Below are 24,957 nucleotides of genomic sequence, written 5' to 3'. Positions count from 1 at the left end.
GCAGAGGCAGGTTTGAAATCAGGTGTTGAAGACTCACACTACTTTTGTTAAGACAAAACTTACCACCACTTACCACTAGAGATTGCTAGAAACATTCATTTTGTTTCTATTAACTTGGTATATTCTACAATATCAGTCAAAAGGAGGGACACGACATCAAATTCAATGTTTTTTTTCTTTATTTCTTCTTATTCTATACATTGTGGAGAGGCAAAGAGGTAAAGGTAGTCACCGGGAATTACTTCAACAAGAAGTTAACCTGTTGAGGACCTTAGCTTCTTTCATTTCATTCTTTTGTCTTCTATTTCAAAAACAGTATTCTTCTATTCAGAAAATAGTTAAATAAAAAAAAACAAGAATGAGTAACTGTTTTGAATGAGTAACTGTAAACAATAAGCAAATAAACAATATAATAACAATAATAACCATATAATAATAACAGCATGAACATAAAGTGTCAAAAGAAAAGACAGGCGTGTGGGAACTTCTTTTTGGTGTCTTGTTTCTGAGAGATTGAGGTCAACTAACTGAAAAGGGAAAGTGGAAATTCCCCAGCCTTGTCACCGTGGTGCCAATTGACTGGTTATCATATGGGTGCTGTTCAGTACATTTTTGTGCAAAACCTTGCCTAAGAGTTTTTTTTTGGTGAATTTATTCAGTACATTCATCCTTTGATGAAGGCACATATGCCCCCCCCCCCACACACACACAGGTACACCCCCCTCTCCCACACACCCCATAAACACCATACCCCCATTACACACACAATATATATACCTTTTTAATATATTCTTTAAAGTTGAGCTGACGTTTGAGCACAATCATTTCATTATATTAATTTTATGAGTACATGATAATAAACTACTTCAACTTGAACTTGAACCTTCGGAGAGTTTCTTAGATCAGTCGAACAGAAGTAAAACTAGAAGACGGCAAAACAGGTTGAAAAGCAGTTTTAAAAAAACTTTGATTGTGTTCATTGAAAATATTATAATACAAAAGCAATAGACACTCAGTAAAACACTGTATACTACAATGTGCACCCCTGAACTCACTACAATGTGCACTCCTAAACTCACACAAACGCAATCTGAAGAATAATGTTTAACAAAGGTAAAAGATATCCATCACCTAATTATTAGGTCCTAATACAACACAGAACACTTATCAAAAAACAGCAGATGAATCTTGATGTTGATGAGGTTGAGGTCAGATCAAATGCTTAGGGATATAGTCAGGATTTGATCAGCTGTGATCAGCTGTTCATATTTTATGTTTCTAAAAGAAATAATTATCACTACACCCAAACAGTTTAAGATTCAACATTCAGAACCATTAGCTAGTACGAAATCAGAACATTACAGTATGTCTTTAGATCTTTGGTACGTTGTTTTCAGCCTTTTACAGGGTCTTCTGCGTTCATCACGTGCAACTATGGGACAGAAATAATAACACAAAAAAAGTTGAGTCACTATTACACATTTTGCAATTTCCATCTATAGTTAGTTAGCTGTATAGTTTGGCCTCCGCTGGGCACAAGCACTAACGCCACCTGTAGTTGGTTCAGTTGAGTTGAGCCATAAGCGGTCCTTTTATTCATTTTTGCATCACGTTCATTATGACAGACCTAACGGTTATATTGAGATGCACTGTCCTATGCATAGTCCTTACATGTTGCAACCAAATTGATCCAAATTTAGGGGCTATATCTTGGACTCTAGAAAAAACAATGAACTGAAATCATAAACATGAAAAAGATAAAACATGCATCTTGATCCAAAAGCCTTTCCCATTAATGAAATATGTTAACCTGAAAGTGATTTAAAATCTACACTCTATATGTGTGTGTGTGTGTGTGTGTGTGTGTGTGTGTGTGTGTGTGTGTAAATACACTACACTACACAATGAATGCTAACTTAAGACTTACTTTTATTACTTTGATATGAAATATGTTGAGTTATCTTGAACTGTAGCTTGGTTGCATTTACTTGCATTTACATTTGTCGGTTTCTGTGCTATGAGGGATCAAAAGCTGTTTGAATCAAATAAACAATGAGTACTGTCTCTTAGACAGGAAGTTGCTCTGTGGTTTGTTTAAACCTGCCTACCACTTTCCCACACACAACAAAAAAAAATGCTTTCCCCACCTGAGTTGACTGAGACCCAGCTTCCGGGTGACCTTCTTTCCCATTTCTCTTCGATCTCACAAAGATAGGACCCCTCGTCTTTCTTAGAGATGTTTGGTAGCATGAATGTTCCAGAGGTTTGGTTCGCCACATGTAATCCATCCTTATAGAATGTGGCACTGAGGTTTGATTTGACACTTTTTCGGCCTAAACAGCGGAGTGTTAATTTCTCTCCTTCTTTCAAGGGATGCACTGGACTTTCCAGTATCACATTGCCACCTGCACAAGTTCAGAAAATTAGTGAGCATCAGGCTATGGTTCAGATTGACAACTACACATTAAACTTAAAGGGGTCTTAACTCTATTCACATATTCATGAACTTGGAGTGTTTCCTGTTTACAGGATGAAAATTATAAACACAATTAGTAAAGAGAAGCCATTCCATCTTTGACCCATAATCTTTTACATGAATCCGGTATATTCATATTTATTTATATAAAGTGAAACTGGCTCAATCTGATTTTGTTCTGTTCTCTCTTGCAATTCATTCTCAGAGATATTTATTTGAAGTTCTGACTGCCCTATCACTTACTGTGCACGGTTATGTTGACAGCATTGCTGCGTTTCCCAGATTCAGACTGGCACCAGTACACCCCACTGGCTGACAGAGTTAAAGAGCTGATGTTACATGTGGATGGATCCAACATCTGTGATTTCTTATCAAAGGGGCAGTCTGACAGCTCCTTTGATAAAGTGAATCGTCTCACTGACCAAACCGTTGCAGCATCCTGTGCTTTGCAGGCCAGAGTGAGAGGCTCAGATACAAAATGCTGGGATCTGCTGGGAATGACATCAAGCCAGACAGAGGGAGAGGGACCTGGAGGAGTTGAGAACACAGACAGATCACACAACCTTTCGGAACAGCTTCACCTACAACAACTAGTAGGTAGAAGACTCAGGGTGCAGGTTAAACTATTATTTCTAGAGAAATCCAGATGTATGTTTATTTACACTTTACTTAAAAGTATCGTCATAAGAGTGACATGACACTGTCATGAACGTGTCATAAACAAAGTCATAAACTTCATGACATAACGCTTCTGTTATTAAGTGACATTCGGTTTTTGTCATAACAATTTAGGGTTATGATTAGGGTTAGGTTTAGGGTTAGAGGTTAGGATTAGGGTTTATGTGTCATGACAGTCTCATGTGTTCATGTCGATACTGTCAAGTAAAGTGTTACCGTATGTTTATTTCCCTGACCAAATATATCCCAATGATTGACCACTACTCATACATGGAAGAAGCCATGTGTCATTTCCTATTGCCATGAGCTCTGATGTGGCATACATTTCACCACACAACACAACCGGTGATATTTATTAGGCAATTTGCAGTTGTTGCTGCGGTCATCTCAGTATAAACATATGTCATGAATATTAACAACAGAATATTTGCATGAACAATAGAAAATAAAGACATATGACAGAATTATTAAATGTTGAATAAAAACACTGTTCCAACAAGTTTACCAATGTAAGGGTTGCTATGTTCATAACTGTGAATTACTGAAGCCTGCATGCATTTTGTGCACTTAACTAAAACTAAACCTAGATAGATAAACAGCCTTGTAAACAGAAAGAACAGCTTCGTTAGCAGCTCAAATCAAGTCAAGTTTATTTATATAGTGCATTGGTAAAAGTTACTATGTATCTTGCTAGCTATTGTAGCCTAATTGGGCTGAATCTGTTATACAGGTTTTTAACATAGACCACAAAACAGCATCACAAATACTTGGCAGCTAGCGGAGAGTTGTGTATTAATGTGTCATTCACATGATGGTTATAAAACTATGCATGTACAGAAAAGTAGAGTAAAAGTTAGAAATTACATAAACTGATTAATCCATAAAAACACCAATTGAAACAGGCTTTATACTATATACTATACTTTATACTTGTTTTACAGAAGCAAATGTTTTGAAAGTGAAGATTAATTAATTTAAATTGTTAGTATCAGTAACAAAAAAAAAGAATTGTTAAAAAAATGACAGAAAGTTCTATAACTTTCAATAAATGTAACACACTCCTCTTCATCACCTACCGGTTACTGTAAGGAGCACAGGATGGCTGTACTCAGCGTAAGCGGCCAGCTCTTCTATCTCGGCTCTGCAGACGTAGAGGCCTGAGTGTTCTGGAGCAGAGGAACTGAGAGTGTAGGAGCCTCCAGCTCCTCTGCTGCTGTCTGACAGCAGCTCCACAGAGTATTTAGCCTCACGGAATCGACCACGATTGCTGACCAGAGGTAAACCTTCACTCACTGGAACAGCTTTGTACCAGTGAAACCTCACGCCAGGAAAGGGGGCTCCAACTGAACAGCTTAAAGTCACTGCAGATCCTTCAGTCACCCAGTGATCTGGGCTGACTGAGATGTATGAATAAACAGTTTCTATTGGAAATATGAATATGATAGTTCTATGAAGAAAAACAGTTTTATGCTTATGCAATAGCAGCCAGCAAACTATCAAGCACTGTGCAGTAGTAAACCTCACTCCCTCACTCTCCGACACCTTGAAGGGGAATAATAGAGCGCTGTTGTTCAAGGTCACCGAACCAAAAAAAAAAAATGCTCCAGTTATTGTGGTTAGCTCCGCCAAACGGCCACAAAGCTATGCTATGGGGGCAGATTTTAGACTGTGTTTGTACCTCTTAACAGACGGATGAACGGAATCCTTACAAGACAACACTTTGCGTGTATAACTCAGTGATTGTGAAGAAACAGTATAAATCCAGTGTTTTGGACTTTACAGGAAGCAACCAAGGGAAAGGTATGTGTCTGCCTGCACAAACATTGGATTTATACTGTTTCTTCACAAAGAATGAGTTTCCTAGTGTTCTGCATTCCTGCGGTAGTTTTGGATCTTTCAAGAGCGGTCTAAAGACTTATCTCTTCAGTTTACACTTTATTTATTAATTCTTAGATTTATGGTTTGTATATTTATATTTGTTCAGCTCAGGATAACTCAAGCTATGTAGCACCAACTCGTTTTTCTTACTGACAGAACTCGGTGATCCAAACAACAGGGCTCTATGTTATTTATTTATTTTTTTTAAGTTTTTGCCTTAAAGAGAAAAAAATCAGCAACTCCTCTATGCTAGAATTATGAGTGAACACTTTTCAGATTACATTTATGTACAGTATATTAAAGTAAAATATCTCCTTTATCATAGTTTCTAAATTATGCAGACTTGCAAAGAAATATTTTCTCATCACCCTCCAAATTATGAGTAATAATTTCAATCTTGCGGGACGTGTTATGCAAATGTGCATTATAAATAAAATGTATTATTATTATTATTATTATTATTATTATTATTATTATTATTATTAAATGTACCTGGTATGTGAACTGTTATGTTGACAGCATTACTGAGCTCTCCAGATGTAGACTGGCACCAGTACACACCACTGTCATAAGTGTCTAGAGAGCTGATGTTGCACGTGGACTCGGCCCAATTGCCTGATCTTGAGTTAAAAGGACAGTCTGAAAGCTCTCCAGATGTGTACCGCCTCACTGTCCACTCAGCTGGGTTCCCAAGCCCCTTACAGCTCAGTGACAGAGACTGAGATTGAAGGAAGTTAGTTCTGTTGGGACTGACCCTTAGCCAACTAGAGGGTGAAGGACCTGTGATTGGGGTAAAGGTATTAGAAAAAGCACTTCTGGTGAACACCAACACGCACTTTAGATAATTAGACGTTTTCTCAAACACTCACTTGTAACCCACACTAGATGGGGCCTGCCGTACCCAGTGTAATAATCTCCTCTTTCTCCTTGGCACATATATATTCCAGAATGTTGTGGACCAACTGAGCTCAGATTGTAGGACTCTGTAGATCCACTATCACTGTTCGTGAGGAGCTGTACAGAGAACGTCTTCACATGACCGGATCTGTCAGATTTAACAGGGATGCCTTCTCCAGGGGGAACAACTCTGTACCAGTAGAATTTCCAGTCTATGGATAACTGTGATGGATAAACCCCACAAGTCATTGTCACTGAAGTTCCTTCCATAACCCAGTGGTTTGGATAGACTCGTAGAAATGTAGTTGGGTTTTGAACTGTAAAACAAAGGATTACTTTAGTAGGAAAACACATTGCCATGACAGAATATGTGACAGAAGATCGTTAGATAAGAATGACAGTTAAATAACCTTCAGAATAAATAGGCTCTATTAACAGAGTGATGCAGTCTGTCTGTGACGGCATTTTAAAACACCATTAGACACAAAACTGGAACAAAAGCTAATAATATGGATGTGTTGATAGATTCGAGCTAAAAAGACACAGGGTCCTAGGGTGTCTGAATCCACTTTTGCTGTTTTGACTGTGGGGGGAAATGGTTTCCGCGCCAGGCACATGGTTCAAAAGGATTGTTCTTATGTTTCGGAATTAATCATATGTGTATACTATTTTGGGCGTAACATCCATTGAACCAGTGAAAGTGATATCTGTCATTCCGTTTAACAGCAAGGAGCCCAAAATCAAACAGCGTGTTGGTATTTTGACGACGAGTGAGCACATCTCTGCGCAATCTGCTTGCACACAAGACTGTGCATGCAACAGCAGGATTCCACTAAAGCTTTGCTAAAATATATATGTGTGTGAGACTAGTAGAGTAGAGGTTACATGCTGTGTAGAATATACGCTCATGTATTTCCGGCGTTAACTGTGTTGTAACAAAACCTTCTGTTATATTCTGCTCCTTACATCTTCACTACGATACTGAATATCTTGTTTGCCCAATAATAACAATTTTAACACACGCATCAATCCTTTTTATCATAATGTGCTGATTCCCTAGTGCCCAACCCAACTGGGTCTGTGTAGACATTAATTACATTAACAATAACGGCAGGTTCAAACACACCAAATGCTCCCCCATACCGCTCTCTCTCTCCCCCTCTCCGTCGTGTGCGCACTACACACACGATTTGAAGTCTCGGCCTCGCTCTTGTTCGCTCTAGATTCCAGAAGATTTTATCTAATTTGGGGATTTTCAGGGAGCCGCTATTAATATGCTGGTGAGTCCCAGAACTTCCAGGGGAGTTGGGATGTCTGAAAATGAGCCAATAGATTTTTTAAAGAAGAAAAAAAAAACGTTTTCTTATACAAAAGCATCTCGGGCAAAAGTATAGGCTACGCCTTGATTCCTTCAGAGATTACAGATCTTGCAAACCTATTTCACAATTCACATGGGTGCCCAGTGTAATCATAGGATTCAATAATACATATACATGTCTAACATGTTTACAATACATTTAGAACTCTAGGTGTAAAGAAATAATAACAATACAACTTACCATGTACCGATATATTGACAGCATTGCTGTACTCCCCAGATTCAGACTGACACCAGTAAAGTCCACTATCTACAGTCCTTAATGATCTTAGATGACATGGCCTCTCATCCCAAGTAACTGCTCCATGCTTGAAAGCACAGTGTGATGCTGTCAGCACATGATTGTTGTTGTTTGTGAACCGTCTCAAAGTCCAACCACTGGAATTGCCCTTCACTTCACAGGTCAGTGAGACAGACTCAGATGAAAAGTAATCTGACTTGTTTGGATAGATACCCAGAGAAGCTGGAGGAGAAGGATCTGGAATGCAACAGAGAAACTATATCAGTTCTGAAATGAACACACTAGACCAGGGGTAGGCAACCTGCGGCTCGAGGGCCACATATGGCCCTTTAGTTCCTCTCTAGTCGCTCCCTGGCTTTCTCTAAAAATGGAAGTTATAAAACATTTCTAGCAATTTCATATAGTTGTTAAGCTTTAAGCTGTCCCAACACATTAACAGTTAGTAAAAGTATTATACTGTACAATACAGCACATATGCAGAGTATGGCGATTATGCCATATGCCTGAGGCTGATGAAGAACTGACTTCTCTTAAATGGTTCCGACATCTTTGCGGCCTCAGACAAATTTATTTTTATTTCGCCCTTTCCTTTTGTATCTCAAATCCCCCGCCCGAGTTGGAAAGTGTAAATTACCCAGCTTTCTTGCGGCATTTCACGCAGGCACGCCCCCTTTACCTCGGAGTTCTTGAGGGTACCCTGAGGTGGCCGTACGACCTTACGACAAACATGGCTGCGCCCATAGTTGAGATGAGATGACATGTATTTTCTTTGCATTTGTACTGTGTTGGTAATTTTAATGTCGATGCAATGCTCTTACACACTAGATTACATTGCTGCTTCAATCCGGTCACCAATTCATGCATTTCAGGTCTTGGCTACATGTAGCACAAAACAATAACAATGACTAGCCTGCTAATGCCCCTCGTGGCTCGAGAGAAACGCGACAGCACTTGTTGAAATTGAAATAGGCGAAATTGAGTTACTAAAAAAAAGATTTTATTATTAATTCACATTGACCATACCCAACAAGGGAGAATAAGGGACGTGTTCTCGTGCTCTAGACAAATGTCCACCACTAACGAGACAGCTGCTGCCCTGGTGGCATCCATGTACTTCCCAAAAAGACTACAAACCCCAGCGTTCGCGCTAGCTACTCATTCGTACATGTCGTACGGGTGGGCGTACGAGGATTTACGATACAAAAGGAAAGGGCCATAAGTCAGCGACGCAGCCCACATATAGAGCTGCACAGTCCCGCCTACAGCCAAAATGCGGTTAGGTGCCGGATGTAAGATTCCCATTCATTTGTCCCATTGACGTTTGGAAAAATCCGTATCTAAAGAGTTTTACAGCATGTCTTAGGCTAACCAGCTACGGCATAACTCATAAGCATACAACATATCATTTCGAGTGAAAAAACTAAGAGAAAATCCAAAAAAAGTCAAGAGGTACAAGACTGTGTACATATTTTCATTTCCGAGCGAAGGAACTACTCATCCCATAAACCACCGCACCTCACTGAATAATATGGACCCTTTCAAGAGAGTTCCATTATCAGCATCATAGTTGGCCCCACAAGACTTCCTTTTTAACATTCCATATGCAGAGGAAGTAGATTGGGGCCCAAATAGAACGTTCAAGCATTGTTTTTGTTTTTTATTGTTGAAAGGGTCTATTAACGTTTTTCATGTGACGTATTGTAGGTTCTATAGCTTTGTTTACATCCAGCTGGTAGGCAAGGGACAAGTTGAACCCACTGAACATCGTTGTCTGCAGCTGCCTCTCAGTAGGCTACATCTCTGTATTTCAGCAATGTCAACATTTCAGGCATCAATAAAGGTGATGATGAAATGTTATCCCATTGTTCAATATTTTGATAGCCTGTCACAGGAACATTGTTTCGCTAAAATCACCCTGATTTGGTGCATTGATCTGTATCGACGTTATGGGAGAACCTGCATGTAGCCTAATGGTAGCCTAACTTTTTTTCTCTGTTCAAAACTCGGTTTACACGAAGACGATAGCCTTTCTTAGAAGCTGTGAAATTTGACCAGAAAGGAACATGTCTTCCTTCTGAAAGCTGACACAAAATCAAACAATATTTGATCATTTAACTTCAACTGAACAGCAACAGGTTTTGGTAGGCAGTAGACTCAGCAGACTTTAAAACGGTAGCCTAGAAGTTACTGTTATAGCCAGCGTCAGTCAGCATCATGTAACATTAATGCCGTTAGTCATGAATCCTATAACATATTATATCATATAACAGCGATGGCTTATTCAAAGACTATCTGCATGGATATATAACCACCCAGAAAAACTCAGAATGTGAGTGATAAAGTTCATTAATTGTGTGAAACTTTTTATTAGTTATCCTCCACAACCAACGAGGATAGGTAGGCTAAATGATCGTTCGTCGCCTTTTTGCTTCTTATTGTAAAACCAACTGTTAGGGCCTGGTCGGCATCCCGGTCAATATTTGATATTAAAATTTCAATTTTGAAGCTATTTGTAACTATGTGTAGCCTATGCAACCCGACTGTTGTAGGCTTGCCTACCATTCTTGCCTACCACTCTAGTTGTAAACAAACGGTCACATGACATTATGACGTAGGTGCAAAACCTTAATAGGCAAAATCGGCGCAATTTATTTTGCCATTTCAACCATTTCCAACCGGCCACAGCACGCGAACCCTTTCCTCCAAACGGTGATTTTTATATAGTGAATGTGCAGTTAATAGCAGTTATTTCAGAAGTAATCGTGTAAATAATAGTGTTTTGATATTTAATTTTATATTTATCATCGTGTATTTTATATCGTGTGTGTGTGTGAAAGCGGTTAACGTTAACAGCAGTGCTTCGTAACATTACCTGACTCATCCTATGCCGTCCGTCATCATTACTCAGTCGGGCTGATGCATAGACTGGTGCATGGTCTGCTCTTGGGACCACCATATTCAGTTCATTAATTTGCCGTGAATTATTACACAAAATGTTCATTAAATGCACGAAGAAGTATTCCTAGGTTAATGATTGATATGAATCATACAGTATGAAGGCTTCAGTAGCCTAGCTAATGTTAACTAGCACTGCTAGCAGCATTAACGTTACCAACCTCCCTGCTTAACTCACCACAACTTTGTAGGTCTTGTCCCTCATGCTGGCCCTTACAAAACCCACAAACTGACTCTCGGACACACAACAGTCAATAATGTGACCCGATTTAAAGTGGCTTTCACCCCTTTGGACACTCACTAAAACATAATATATTCATACCTGTGTTGCAGCATGTAGGCTAATGTTAGCTGCATTATGTAATGACATACAATGTCGGAAATGCTAAAGGTTAGCATATCGGCTACCTGAAAAGTTTGAGTGTTTAAACTAACATTTACAGTGGTCTATTTGATAGTGTATTGGCCCTGACTAAGTTCGTGTGATGTATAAACCCCAATCCTTGTTGATACAAGTACCAATATTCGTCAAGAAAGTTTTTATTCACATTAAGATTTTCGCCATAGGCAGTAAAAGACTCCGTCATCTTTGTCAATATTTTTCGCAGAGAAAGTTTCAAACTATGACCATAACGGCCTTTCCACCAATCAGAGGTATCACTGTGGGATTGTGGGATTGTTCAGGATTGTGGGTAATGAAGTACTTATCCAAAAGGCATTTATCTCAAAACAAGGTTAGTGCCCCATGAACTCTTGGTGTCTATAGGAGCATATACAATCGCTTAGTACAGCCGTAGCTGGTTTTAAGTCTACCACGTGCAGTTAAGTTTTTATGGCTTATACCGCAATTGTCAATGGAGAAATTGCATTGAATTTTTACATCCGGCATCGGCTGTGGGCGGGACTGTGCAGCTCTATAGACCTCTCCAGAATAAGTCCCGCCTCCTAACTTCTGTATCCATCCCCACCTTCGGTCGTCAAATGTCTATGGGAAATAACATGGCGTTTTGAAAGATCGTACCTGTCAAACTCTGTAGGTGACAAAGTAGAAAAAGCTGCTGGGCAGATTGGCCTACACACTTCTGCCATCTAGTTTCCACTGGATTTTTTTATTTTAAACGGCACCGAAAATCAAAAAATCCAGTGGAAACTAGATGGCAGAAGTGTGTAGGACAATCTGCCCACCAGCTTTTTCTACTTCGCTACCTACAGATGTTTTACCGGTATGATATTTCGAAACGCCATGTTATTTCCCATAGACAATCGATGCCAGGAAGTTGGATGGATACGGAAGTTACGGAGGCGGGACTTATTCTGGAGAGGTCTATAGGCTCCCAACTTAATGACGTAAATCTCCGCTGGTGGAATTCCCTCTTTTGGCTGAATAATACAACGTCTTCGGGGTCTTCCACCTGTATTTCACTTGTTCAGGCGTATGTCGATAGCCAGCCGCATTAAGTTTTTACAAATCTTTTTAAAAAACGTCGCTATTACGTAATTTTCTCCTGTCGATGAACTCCATGACATTTGCATGATTGCAAGACATAAGTTTGTCTCCTCGTCTTTCCAAAAGTGTGCGCGTTGTTTCGCCATGATTAGAAAAGTGCGTGAGACAATTGGTGTATTTTATTAGCCTGACGTTGTCATACTCAAATTCTAGTCAGAATATGAGTCTGATACTGCTCCATTGGGACGTAATTATGGGGCGTGCTTCAACCGATACAGAGGGGGAATGCCTCTGCACTCAATTGGATAGACCTAACCAATCAGAGCAACAAAATAGCCAACCGTGAGGTGTAGGAAGAAAACACACGAACCATCCTTCTGCTCCTATATCCCCTCCGTTTTTAAAAAAATTCTGTTGAACAGTGATATGCTACAAACATGTTAAACAGCTGGGAAAGGCTGTCGCAAATCCCTCGAACAGGTGGTCAATCAGAGATTTCAAACGAACGAGGGAACATGTCGCAATGCAACAGCGCTGTTTTCCCTTGATGAAAGTGAAACCACCAGTTTTCCCACATCTCAACTTTGGCCAAAGTTTTCGGAAATAATCGTTTTCAGTGATACAAACTCATTAAATAATATGAATTTTCCATATGGGGTCTTAAAAGCCATGTATCCTTCTAGCCACAGCGTTTTTGTTTCAAACATAAGCCTAATCTAAGCGTGCTCAGATGACGTGATAGACCAAGCACTGTTGCTCACCTGTCCATCATCGTAAAGCCTGATTTGATTGGTCCGCCTGATTTAGGGCGAGCATACTTGCCCCACAATGGAGCAATGCCAGACCGAACTTCCTGTGGGGCGGGACTAAGTTCGGATTGGCACCCAGGCTAGTATTTTATCCTAATTCTGTGCGAATTGAGCATGCGCAGGCCTACAACACTCTTCCTTCTGGGAGCATATTCCGTTTAAGGTGTTTTCATGAGTAAACCGAATATGGCCTTTTTCGGTTTATTTCAATCAGAATAAGGTGTTTACAAGACACACGCATATTCGTTTTATTCCCAATAAACTGATTCGAAACCGTTTATTGGCTGCATGGAACAGCGCTCAGTGTCTTTTTAAAGATCTGAAGTTGATTCCATGCAACTTGATGAAGTTGATTGCATCTGGAAGCTGTTGCTTTGAACTCATTGAATGCAGACCGAGGCAGTCTCTGCCTTTCTCTTCCCATCATGACTGCTAAAGATGTTACCTCTAGCTAGGTCATTCCCCATTCTGAAATCCTCGCCATCAACAGGAAGACGAGAGCGGACTACCACTGGCTACTGGGAAGAAACCAGTAACCAGGTTAGACTGGACATGAAAACGATGGAGGGGTGCGGACACAGAACCCATCCCAATACGTCTTACTGTGGTGCTTATACCACACTTGGATGTAGCACTCAATGGCAGGACATTAGAAAGAATGAAATACTGTGCGCCACCAGTGTCTTGTAGTACAGTGACTGGACACTGGTCCTTAGACTTTCTTGTGAGCAACAAAAATGCTGTGAAGATAAAAGGGTTATAATACTCATCAGGCCCTTTCTGGGTAACAGATTGGCCACCAGGAGACACCGTTTTAATGAATCCACCACCTTTTGGCTGCTTTTGCCAGGCGCTCAGCAACTATGTGACCAGGCTTGTGACAGAAGAAGCACAGTGTCTCAATCTTTGATCTCAACAAAGATGAACTGGCATATTCAGGTTTTTATCTTGAGATTCTTCAGAGTATTGGGGAATACTGTGTGGATAGTCTGATCTATTAAAAACACTTTTGTGCGTAAGAGTAAATTCATCTGCAAGAACTGCGGCCTGCTGCAATGTAGTAACCTTCTGCTCATTTAAGTAAACCGCCGTACACTCCGGCAAGCAGTTTTTAAACTCTTACAGCAGCTCACGCACAGAAGCAAAGTCCTCAGCCCTACATGCTGAACACCATCTGTCAAAAGAAGAAGAGAAGCCCTTTCTCTTTGGCAAAGTCAGAATCAAAATCGCTTTTTTTCAAACACTAAGAAGGCTCGACACAACATGAAACTTTGATCGAAGTATCACGAGGGTCTCTACACATGAACTTGAGCATTGAGAACATTGTTTGTGTACTCAGAGGGCCAGATGTACTAACGTTTTTGCGCCCATTTCAGGCGTATTTGATTCACGAACGAAAGTTTGACTACGGTACATTAACAAAAATGGGTTGCATTTTGACAAGTCACACTTTAAGGGCCCAATCAGGAACCCCCATGCAGCAATCAGGAGTAGGCGGACATGGACACAAAGGAGCGCAGAACACCAAACACACAAGCACACTACAGCTGTAACAGTTTCCTACAGGAAAAGCATGTTTTGAACAGGTACTGCACTAGCAAAAATAACATGTCAAACCAGCTAGCGTCGGGCTGGCGCTCTTGTAATACCACTTTACCATGTGTGGCACTGTACTAAAAACAATACAATGCAAGTCACATAACAGTAACAGTGTCATAACCATCATAAAGGTGCATTCAACACTAATGGAATCCTACCCATAGCACCTTTGAAGTCAGTAGCTGAAGTTAGTCACTAGGCCACAAGCCAGCAAAAAGCAATTTATCTGACTAAAAGAAAAACTGATGGTGGTAAAAATAAATAAGTGGAGATTACTGCACCTAAAGCCTGACAACCCATCACTAAGGAGAAACCCTAACATTTGGAGTCCACAGGTTCCAGAATTCAGGTGGTCATTGATCATAAAGGATTTAAATCAAGTATTTAAAATGATTGGTGTAACTCTGATTAGCATGTCCATTTATTTCTGAGCACCCTGATAATTAAGCACTTATGTACAAAACTGTTGTCCAAAATAGGTTTACAATATTTAAATTAAATGAGAAACTCTACACTTGAATCCAACCTTTCTAGACACTAGACAAAGTCAAAATTATGACTTTGTCTAGTTTTCTAACTGTGCAAATATGTGCTACAAAAAGGGTATCTTACCTTTTACCCACAGATGCCTAAGGTTGCTGTAAGGGGTGTAAGAGAATGAATTTGGTCTCTGTGCTCGGCACACATAGAACCCTGTGTGTTCAGGACCCACAGTGCTGAGGGTGTAGGAGCCTCCAGCCTCTCTGCTGCTGTCTGAGAGGAGCTCAGTAGAGTTTTCTGATAATTTCAGCTCATGTGAATAGAAGTTGGTATCTTCTGAAGGGAGAACTTCCTCAATTGGAACAATGACTCTGTAAAAGTGGAATCTCCAGCCAGATGAGGATCCTGACACATCACACTTCAGAGTCACAGTATCTCCTTTAGCTGGCCAGGTTGGAGATACATCTAACGTTGGTCTAGGATCTACAAGCATTACAGCACACAGTGAGGTTGTCAAGTATAAATAAGAATGAATACACAGAGGATATCAACTTTAGGAGCATTTCATCACGTGTGTTGACAGAAAGCATGATGAGTACATTAGTCTTCCGTGCTTTTGTGGTCATAACTTACTGTGATTCACTGATATCTTGACAGCGTTACTATACTGTCCAGATTCAGACTGACACCAGTACACTCCACTGTCTGCCACATCAAGTGAGCTGATGTTACACGTGGACTGATCCCTAGTCACTGTGTTGTTGAAAGGACATCCTGAGAGAGAGGAAGGGTAATAAAATGTGAATCGCCTCAGACTCCAGCCACTGGCATTGTCCTGCGCCACACAGCTCAGTGAGAGGGACTCTGACTGAAAATACTGCGTTCTGTTGGAATTGATGGTCAGAGCAGCTTTAGGGGAAGGATCTGGAGGAGTAAGTGACAGGACAGGATTAAAGTCCACATGTTTCACTTATCAAAACATATTTACTCTACTAAAAATAAATTACAGCAATTCCAAAGCCTCCATTAACTGGGTCTTCCAACACCTACCTATAACCCAGAGAAGTTTAGGTGTACTATATTCTGTGTGATCAACAGGTTGCTCTCTCTCTTCTCTGCACACATAGACACCAGAGTGCTCAGGGCCAACTGAGTTGAGGGTGTAGGAGCCTCCATCTCCACTGCTGTCTGGGAGGAGCTCCAGGGAGTATTTAGAGCTGCTCTCTTTGTCTGTAAAAGTGGGCAGCTCTTCTCTGTAAAGAACAATTTTGTACCAGAGGATTCTCCACCTTGGGTCAGAGGTTGAGGTGTACTGGCCTAGACTGCAGCGCAAAGACACAGAATCTCCTGCAGTCAGCCAACCCTCTGGAGCATCGTACACAAATGGACGTGGTCTATCTGCTAAAAGGCATAACATTTGAATGTAAAATCATTCAATTAAATAGGATTGAATTGTTTTTTGAAAATAAATAAATAAAATCAAAAATATTTAAGAGTTACTTACTGTGTATTCTCACGTAAACAATATTACTAAACTCTCCTGATTCAGACTGGCACCAGTAGTTTCCACTATGAGAGATGTTGAGGGATTTGATGTTGAATGTAGCCTTTCCCAGAGTCTCAATCTCCACTGAATCTACATTGTTCCTGTATTTTCTCAAGATCCAACCACTTGCATTGCCTGGCACCTCACAGTTGAATGACACAGACTCATTTTTGTAGAATTGTGTCCTGTTGGGACTGAGGTTTAGGAAACCTGGAGAAGAGTCTGTAGTAGAGGATAGATAAGATTGTTAAAACAGCTCTTTTAAAACATTGAAAGGCGTAGGTCAAAAATTGGAATCAATGGGTAAACAGATCAGACAAGTTGTGATACCTTTAATCCAGATCAACATAGGGGAGTTGTATGTGTAGTGGTGTTACCTTTAATCCAGATCAACATAGGGGAGCTGTATGTGTAGTGGTGTTACATTTAATCCAGATCAACATAGAGGAGCTGTATGTGTAGTGGTGTTACCTTTAATCCAGATCAACATAGGGGAGCTGTATATGTAGTGGTGTTACCTTTAATCCAGATCAACATAGGGAAGCTGTATGTGTAGTGGTGTTACCTTTAATCTAGATCAACATAGGGGAGCTGTATGGTGTTACCTTTAATCCAGATCAACATGGGGGAGCTGTATGTGTAGTGGTGTTACCTTTAATCCAGATCAACATTGGGGAGCTGAATGTGTAGTGGTGTTACCTTTAATCCAGATCAACATAGGGGAGCTGTATATGTAGTGGTGTTACCTTTAATCCAGATCAATATAGGGGAGCTGTATGTGTAGTGGTGTTACCTTTAATCTAGATCAACATAGGGGAGCTGTATTGTGTTACCTTTAATCTAGATCAACATAGGGGAGCTGTATGGTGTTACCTTTAATCCAGATCAACATAGGGGAGCTGTATGTGTAGTATTGTGTTACCTTTAATCCAGATCAACATAGGGGAGCTTTATGTGTAGTGGTGTTACCTTTAATCCAGATCAACATAGGGGAGCTGTATGTGCAGTGGTGTTACCTTTAATCCAGATCAACATAGGGGAGCTGTAGGTGTAGTAGGCAGGCTCTCCCCTCTCTGCTCGGCACACGTAGAGACCTGAGTGGTCAGGAGCAGCAGGGTTGAGGATGTAGTAGTCGTCATGTAGTAGTTCTTTCCTACCGTCTGAAACGAGCTCCAGAGAGTATCTTGTATCACCGTTCCAGTGTGGCATCTCTGAAAGCTCATCTCTGAACGGAACAACTCTGTACCAGAGGATCCTGTCTACTGAAGACTTTTCCACCATACAGCGCAACTTAACAAAGTCTCCTTTTTCAAACTGTTTTCCTTCAATTGTCCAGGCGCCAGATGCATGTCCACTTCCAACAAAGCGCAAATTAGCTAAGCCTTCTTTTTCAAGTAGCATTCCTTCAACCATCCATTTGCCAGATTCACTTGTTATATATACCCTAACATCTGTAAAAGATGAAAGTATGTCATAAAACAAATAATGACTGCTCTCCTTTTCGTTCTCCCATCTAGTTGTGCAGTGTGAAAACCATCTTGACTACTAGAGATGTACTAGTAGGCTGAGACCAGGAATAGGCATATTTCTCAGTAAAGTTGAAATTAAGACAAACAAGAAAATGACCAAATCTCATTTCATATTGCCCCCCAGATGTTTTGGGTGGGAAGGGAAAATTAGAAGAAAAAACATAAAACTTTTCTAAAAAAAGAAAAATTATATTCACTGTAGTGATTGGGCTTAATAAAACACGGAGATCTCTTCATGGGCTTTTACTGAAGACCATTGCAAACATTACAAAAACGTATGACGTAAGACGCACCATACAAAGAAGAGTCGTAGCCTACCAACAGAGAGGCTATTGCAGGAGCCTGAACCATAACACTCCTTCCTTCTACAATCTACGTTGTATAGAAAAGAAAACAAATAATGCAGATCTTCACAACCTACCTGCTTCCAAACAAGCACAGAATGTAACTATCAAAAATTACTGGTTGACCACTATCACTAAGATATGGCCTACAGACTTAATCTGTCTGGTGGGTTTCGTGTTCTCTGTGGATATCTAGACAGTACTATAGTCTCCGATTCCCTCCCCGATCCTTCATCCAGTTGTCTTCAACAATGTGTAATAAGCCACATCTCTATTATATGATAAATTGATTAAACCTAGCACAACAAACCATTCTTAGGAAGGAAAAGAACAAAAAAAACTAATGGAAGTAGGGTATTTCAAGAGAAAAAGAGCAGTATATGTGAGCACACGATTTGTACTTGTTTGCTCACAAGTGGATATAGTAAAGGAGTATATCATCAAACTACACTCTGATACCCATGCAGAAAAATGATAATGACCATGATAATGACGGCCCCTATGAGATCTCATTCCAACAAATGCCCACTGCCTGATATGAGTTTGACACTCCTGATCAGTGGCGTCAGTAGGCATGGGCATTCGGGGGCTATAGCCCCGGATGGTTTTTTATTAGCCCCAGATCTCTGACACTTTTAAAAAAAAAAAAAAGCAAATAATGCAGAATCCATTGTTTAAACTCTGATTGTAAAACCCTGAGACGAGAGCAGCAAGGGCAGGCAAAATTGAAATTATGAGAACCGTTTAGACTCTATGGGCTAAGCTGCTAGCGACACCCCTGTTCCTGATTTAAAGCAAAGAGAACTAGAAGAAGCAAACATGGGCAGACAGTAAAAATGGCAATTATGACAATACTGAATTTAGCGGCTGTATTGCGGCTACCAGATCCAACTAACTAACTTGTTCAGAAGCCGCGGTGGGCTAAGTAGGGGGAAATCAAATTGTCTTACACGCACTAAATAATCCAATGTCCACACACGCTTGCTCCCGTTTCTTCTGGTTTATTGCTCTCCATATCAATCAAGACTCCAATAGTCCTTTTAGACTCCAATAGTCTTTCGAATGCAAGGCAGAGCAAAACGTTGAGATATAAGGCTTTTCAATACCATGCGATGTGCGAAGTGCGAAGTGCGAAGTGCAGTACACAAAAGAATAGCCTTCCCCCGTACTCACCCCACGCCAAACTGAACTGAAGCGCAGGTGTCAGGTAGGACTAATTAAGACATCCAATTGCGCACCACACACGCCCAGCGCCACACCCATGTCCCATAATAACCAATAAACAAAAAACACAAATCAAAATAAACCAATACCCATAAAGTTTATCATAATGAAAAGCAAAATATAAAGAAAACATTTATGGCTCCTACACTGAGATTTAAAGCCTCTGACCTGGTCACTATACCTGAGTCCTAGATACATAGGTCACTGACTTACCATGAACCTTTATAAAGACAACATTACTGAATTCTCCAGACTCAGACTGGCACCAGTACGTTCCACTGTCATACTGAGACAGAACACCGATGTGGCATGTGCTGTTTTCCCAGGATGATGCTCCTCTAGTGAAAGGACACTGGGAGATCTCTATAAAATCTGTGATTCGATGGAGAGTCCAACCAGTTCCATTTCCCGCACAGCTAAGAGACAGAGATTCAGACACAAAAAAATTTGTCCCATTGGGATTGATGTTCAGATGGTTTGGAGAATCAGGATCTGGATGTAATTGGACAGAAGATAAATAAAATCAGAGTTCTACATTAGCATGGTGTATATACCAAATAAATCAAACACACACACACACACACACATATATATATATATATATATATATATATATATATATATATGTATGTATGTATGTATGTATGTATGTATGTATGTATATGGTCAACACTTGAGATAACTCTGAAGTCACCCACCATTGAACCAAAGAAACACAGTGTTGCTGTAGCCTGTATAATAGACCGGCTCTTCTTTCTTTGCTCTGCACACATAGACTCCTCTTTGCTCAGGGCCAGTTAAGTTCAGACTGTAGGAGCCTCCAGCTCCTCTGCTGCTGTCTGACAGGAGCTCCAGGGAATATGTAGATCTGCCAGACCAGTGTGAGTCAGCAGGTAAGTCATCTCTGAAAGGAACTACTCTGTACCAGAGGAACTGCCACTCTGGGGAAGGGTCACCAATGGCACATGTAAAAGTCACAGAAGATCCTTTGAGAAGACGCTGATCTCCTGTGTCTTTGAAAAGATTGGGCTCAATTCTATGTCCTGGTGAATTGAAAACATCAAACAAAAAAGAACAAATGCATGAAACAAGATTAGACCAACAATCGGAAAGGTGATCAATTCTATAAATATGATGCCAGTAACTCATTACAAGAAATTTGGGACAGTAGACAGGTATAAAACAGGCCATTTTAGCACCTGGACTCTTCTACTATGGAGCCATGCTTTTGCAATATATGCAAATAAGTATCGTCTTCCTGAAGTATTCAAGGCCTTGCCTGCAAAAGGTGCATTTCCAGATGTGCAAGCTCCATGACCTTCCACATCTCCAGGGACCGGTGGCACTAACAGGGCTTAAGCCTGGTCTTAAGCTATGCCGGGCATAACTCAGCTCTAAGTCCAACCTGATACATAAACCAGTTGCTGCACCATCTAGGCCAGGGGTGGGCAAACTTTTTGGCTCCAGGGCCACATTGGGTTTTGAAAATTGGCCGGCGGGCCGCACAACAACCCCCCCCTCACGACATTTTTTGTAGCCTATAATTTAGTATGAAAAGTATTTGTTTTAAAATATTAATTGCTTAAAAATACTGCTAATTTTATGCAGTTTTACAAAATGTATAAATTGTGCACTGTCGCTTTAAGACAGTCGCTTTAATTCACGTTTATTTCTCAATGATCTTCTGTCTGCTCCGCTATAGCTAGTAGACCTACGGCTGGGCCCTCTCACAGTTTTTAAATGGTCAGTAGTGGGAACTACTGTTGCCTTCATGATTTCCTTTTAAAACTTTCTGAAGGAGATATCAATTATCAACAATCACAAGCCAGCTGGAACCTGCGGCTCTCTCTCCCTCTCGTGAGTGCAGACGCGTTCCCAATTAAATGGATTGCATAATGTTCACGTTAGATCTGCTGCAAATGAGATAACTAAGAGTTAACTTAGTTTAACATGATGTTATCTCTATTTAACATGATGTTTTGACATTGACATTGTAAACGTTATCTAAGGAGAGTGAAAAGCAGTTTGCAGTAAAGCCAAAGTCCTTTTAGGCAAGTCCCTCCACTCGGCGGCCATATACCAACGTTTTATGGACACTTATCGGGCACAGTCTTTGGGTCGAACTGCGCCAGCGGCGAGATCACAACACATGATTGGCACGATGTCTTCACAACACACCATATGATTGGCTCAATGTATTCACATGTCGACGTTTTGCCGAGGAAGGGGTGGGATATGTGTAGACAACGGCCATATTGGCGTGACAAACTAGCCCCATGAATTTCTATGGAGTATTTTTTGAGTGCTGTGTCTCATCATTAGAAAGTCTCTGGTAAAGCTAACCTAAACCAACGTCGTCTCTATCGCAGGAAAAAAATAGCGAGCCTGATAACTAAATGAAATGCTCGGCGGGCCGGATTAGGCCCGCGGGCCGCAGTTTGCCCACCCCTGATCTAGGCTTAAGCCTTCCTCTGGCTAAGACCGGGCTTTAATCTTACGCCTACTCAGTGCAAACTACATAGCTATCATTATCATATTTGTTTTTTAGCAAGCTAGCACTCATCATTTTAGCTAGACACTTGACTATGCCAGCCAGGAAATCGTTTAAAGGGGCTTTCGATATCAGTCATGGATAATAAAAAAAAACATTAACAGCAAATTGTACATTCCTAATAGGATAACCATAGATTTGGAAAAACTTTAGGTATCTAGCCCATCCTGTTATGTTTGTGTGCATAAAATAAACTGTAAGCTATAACGTTACGTTTGCGAGATATAATTGCCTTTCTACCTGTTACTGCATTCCTTGCATCAACGTGGTTGGTTGATTAACGCTATTTGGGATTGTATTCCTTATTCCAATAGGGCCTTAGCTCTTTCAGTCATACGATACAGTTATAGCCTAGATAACGTATGTACGTAGTGTTAGATTTTAGTGGTTTTCTGTATGTCATTCTTTTGGTTCTTTGTTTAAAATACTGCAGAAACTGTGGGGACAGGACGTTTATTGTAAGCAGACAGAATGCTGTCACTTTACAATAGCAAATGGTGTACCTAACTAATTGTTCCCCCACAGGAGACATCTTAATTGAATAAGGCTATATCACTACCCGTTTCCCCCCCCTCCAATTTGACCCCAGACGCCAGATAGCAATTTCCTTTGGGCCGGATCCGCATAAAAGCCATTAGATCCGCCTGTAGCGGACATACGGTATCTGACTGTGGGCCAGCTCTGCTAGCAATGCTGTTTTATCACCGGTTTACAGATTTGTCCCAGGTCCAATTTCCGCAACTCAACTGGAAGTCAGGAGATGTGTTTAAAATACAAAACACCGATTTGGCCCAAACCTGTGATACGGATATGAGCCGAAGGACCATTTTTTCACAGCAGACCCAGGTGGTAATGATATAAGGTGCTGATTCTGCTAAATTGACCTTTCCCTACTTCATTGTCAACTGGCTGCTAAAGAAAAAAAAAAGGTATTTTGGAATGGCACAAATTTAGAAACCATGGGGGTGCACTATGTTCCCATGGCCACTTCATTTCTACAGTAAGGCTGGAAAAGAAGATATAGTTGGCTCAATATTGATCATATGCTCGTTTAATTATTTTTATTATTACCTAGCAGTGGTAAAAGTAGTCAATTGTTGTTTGTGTCAGATCAAACAGTGCTATGTGACAACCCCAGATTCTTGCCACGCATGCAGAAGTCCAAGCAGTAACGTTAATCAAGGATCTTTGGTTTGCTCACTATCAATCTTTTGACATGATTTGCCAGCCTGGACTAGGACATCCCAACTTTTCAAGGTAGGCTCTGCTTTTCTGCTTTTTATCTCTGTTGGTTTATTCAGAGACAACAATAAGCAAACGAGCGATTGATAACTTTACTGTAAGGTTATACTATTATTTTCCAGCAATATAGGCTAGGCTACTAGCTTAGCTTGAGCAAAACAGCCATCACAATAACTAGCCTATTTTGGTAACAGCTAACGCCAACAGGATCACTGATGATAACACTCATGTTTATTTTTTGTTGTTTCAGATTGACCATGGAGATGACTGAGGAAGACAGCCTGAATATCGATGGGAACAGTGGACTTAACACGACTTAAACTTTGTCTGGGATTGCACTTCTAAAGCCAGGTTGTTGAATAAAAAAATAATAAGACACTTAGAAGCTATGTGTAAAGTTTTTTTTTACCCCCCTTGTGTTTGTAGCCTAGCTTATGTTTATCAGTTGAGCTGTTGGGAAAACGTTACGAACTTTAGCCTGGGTGAACCTATAACGAACCTGTTAGCAAATGTGTAGCAAACAGATTTTTCAGGATAATTAGCCCTAATTACCAATCACATTTCACATGTCAAATAAAGCCGGCTGATGTCTGATAAACGGGTCCGTACCACACACAATAAGCGGACCCGTATTGCAAATGATAAACAGATCTGGAACACGTCAGTAACACAGACTACCATACGGAACTGGGCCAGTCTTAGCCCTTATTGGTACCAGATCCGTCAAACGGATCCAGACCAATTTTGGACCGATGTGCGTTTGGACGCCGGATCAGGTCCATAATGCAGATCCGTGCCGGTAGGTGTGGCCCAGTTCCGTCCTAGTGTATGTTTGCTATCTGGGAACTACACTGGAATCTACTCCAGGACACTTGGTCAACTGTCTGTCTCCATTTGGAATTAAGGAGACAATTTCAATAGCATGATGATTACTAATTATGAAAACTTTATTTATTTATCGAGTAAGATATGGTGCAACTTCCAAGCATTAGCTTACATGTCACACATTCGCCTCCAGCCACTTTTACTGCTATTTCCTCCGAGGGGGGCGTGGTTGCTCTAAAAGTAGGCTGTAGGTGTAGGCTACTTTCAAACTTTCCAATGCCTTTCCAGTGCCTACACTAAGCTATTCGGCAGTTAGAGCTAACTCGACCAATGGTTGACCAAGGGAACCGCCTGCCCACCACCGCCCACCAACTCTATACACGATGTGATTAGCCCATTTCACAAGATGGGGCCGCTGTGTAAATCAACTTCCTGTGGAAGAGCACGGTCCCATAGACAGCAAAAGAAAAGTCCACAGGAAATACAGAAACAGGAAGATGTTTTACCCTGCCAATTAAGGTATCATTAACATCAATGAGGCCGGACACCTGGACACTGTGAAATTGGTCTATTGGCCTGATCGAAGTTTAATTTTTCCAGCTCGCAAGCCAACGGAGAGTTGCTAGACCCTGGCTGCAAATTACAAATTGCTGTCACTAGGGTGCGTCTAGATTTCTAGGCTAACATTGTCTTGCAACCTTTTGGCATGTGACAGTGTCATTTTCAGTCAGAACAAACATATTGATAAAGAGAAAATCAACATTAAATCAATATTTTCCAGGGGTATGAATATTTTTTTTCCTTAACTGAATACATATATGATATATACGTATATGACTCTTCATATCAACGGATTGG

General features: G+C 40.6%; 1 protein-coding gene and 1 long non-coding RNA gene across 6 annotated transcripts in view; one reads left to right on the top strand and one right to left on the bottom strand.

The window, feature by feature from the left end:
* Positions 1 to 938: 938 nt before the first annotated feature.
* LOC121718703 (Fc receptor-like protein 5) overlaps positions 939 to 24,957 on the bottom strand; it is a 46,052-nt gene continuing 22,033 nt past the window's right edge. For 2 of the 5 annotated variants that reach the window (XM_042103781.1, XM_042103786.1), the window contains 14 exons: positions 20,180 to 20,524; positions 19,695 to 19,979; positions 17,401 to 17,835; positions 16,343 to 16,606; positions 15,889 to 16,239; positions 15,472 to 15,762; positions 14,971 to 15,321; positions 7,489 to 7,785; positions 5,902 to 6,246; positions 5,525 to 5,812; positions 4,231 to 4,575; positions 2,720 to 3,004; positions 2,148 to 2,405; positions 939 to 1,432 (listed from right to left, as the gene is read on the bottom strand). In XM_042103781.1, coding sequence (XP_041959715.1) covers positions 1,359 to 1,432; positions 2,148 to 2,405; positions 2,720 to 3,004; positions 4,231 to 4,575; positions 5,525 to 5,812; positions 5,902 to 6,246; positions 7,489 to 7,785; positions 14,971 to 15,321; positions 15,472 to 15,762; positions 15,889 to 16,239; positions 16,343 to 16,606; positions 17,401 to 17,835; positions 19,695 to 19,979; positions 20,180 to 20,524 — 4,214 coding nt within the window. In that variant the 3' untranslated portion in view covers positions 939 to 1,358. The remainder of the gene's footprint in view (positions 1,433 to 2,147; positions 2,406 to 2,719; positions 3,005 to 4,230; positions 4,576 to 5,524; positions 5,813 to 5,901; positions 6,247 to 7,488; positions 7,786 to 14,970; positions 15,322 to 15,471; positions 15,763 to 15,888; positions 16,240 to 16,342; positions 16,607 to 17,400; positions 17,836 to 19,694; positions 19,980 to 20,179; positions 20,525 to 24,957) is intronic. The other 3 variants (XM_042103785.1, XM_042103783.1, XM_042103784.1) reach the window with 3 other exon arrangements.
* Positions 19,943 to 24,957, top strand: part of LOC121718781 — a 37,088-nt gene continuing 32,073 nt past the window's right edge. The window contains exon 1 of the long non-coding RNA XR_006034011.1: positions 19,943 to 19,979. This is a non-coding gene — a long non-coding RNA (uncharacterized LOC121718781). The remainder of the gene's footprint in view (positions 19,980 to 24,957) is intronic.

This window comes from Alosa sapidissima, chromosome 9 (assembly GCF_018492685.1).
Source record: "Alosa sapidissima isolate fAloSap1 chromosome 9, fAloSap1.pri, whole genome shotgun sequence".
NCBI lineage: Eukaryota > Metazoa > Chordata > Actinopteri > Clupeiformes > Clupeidae > Alosa > Alosa sapidissima.
The sequence above is the reverse complement of the archived record's forward strand: the minus strand, read 5'-3'. Positions and strand labels throughout refer to the sequence as shown.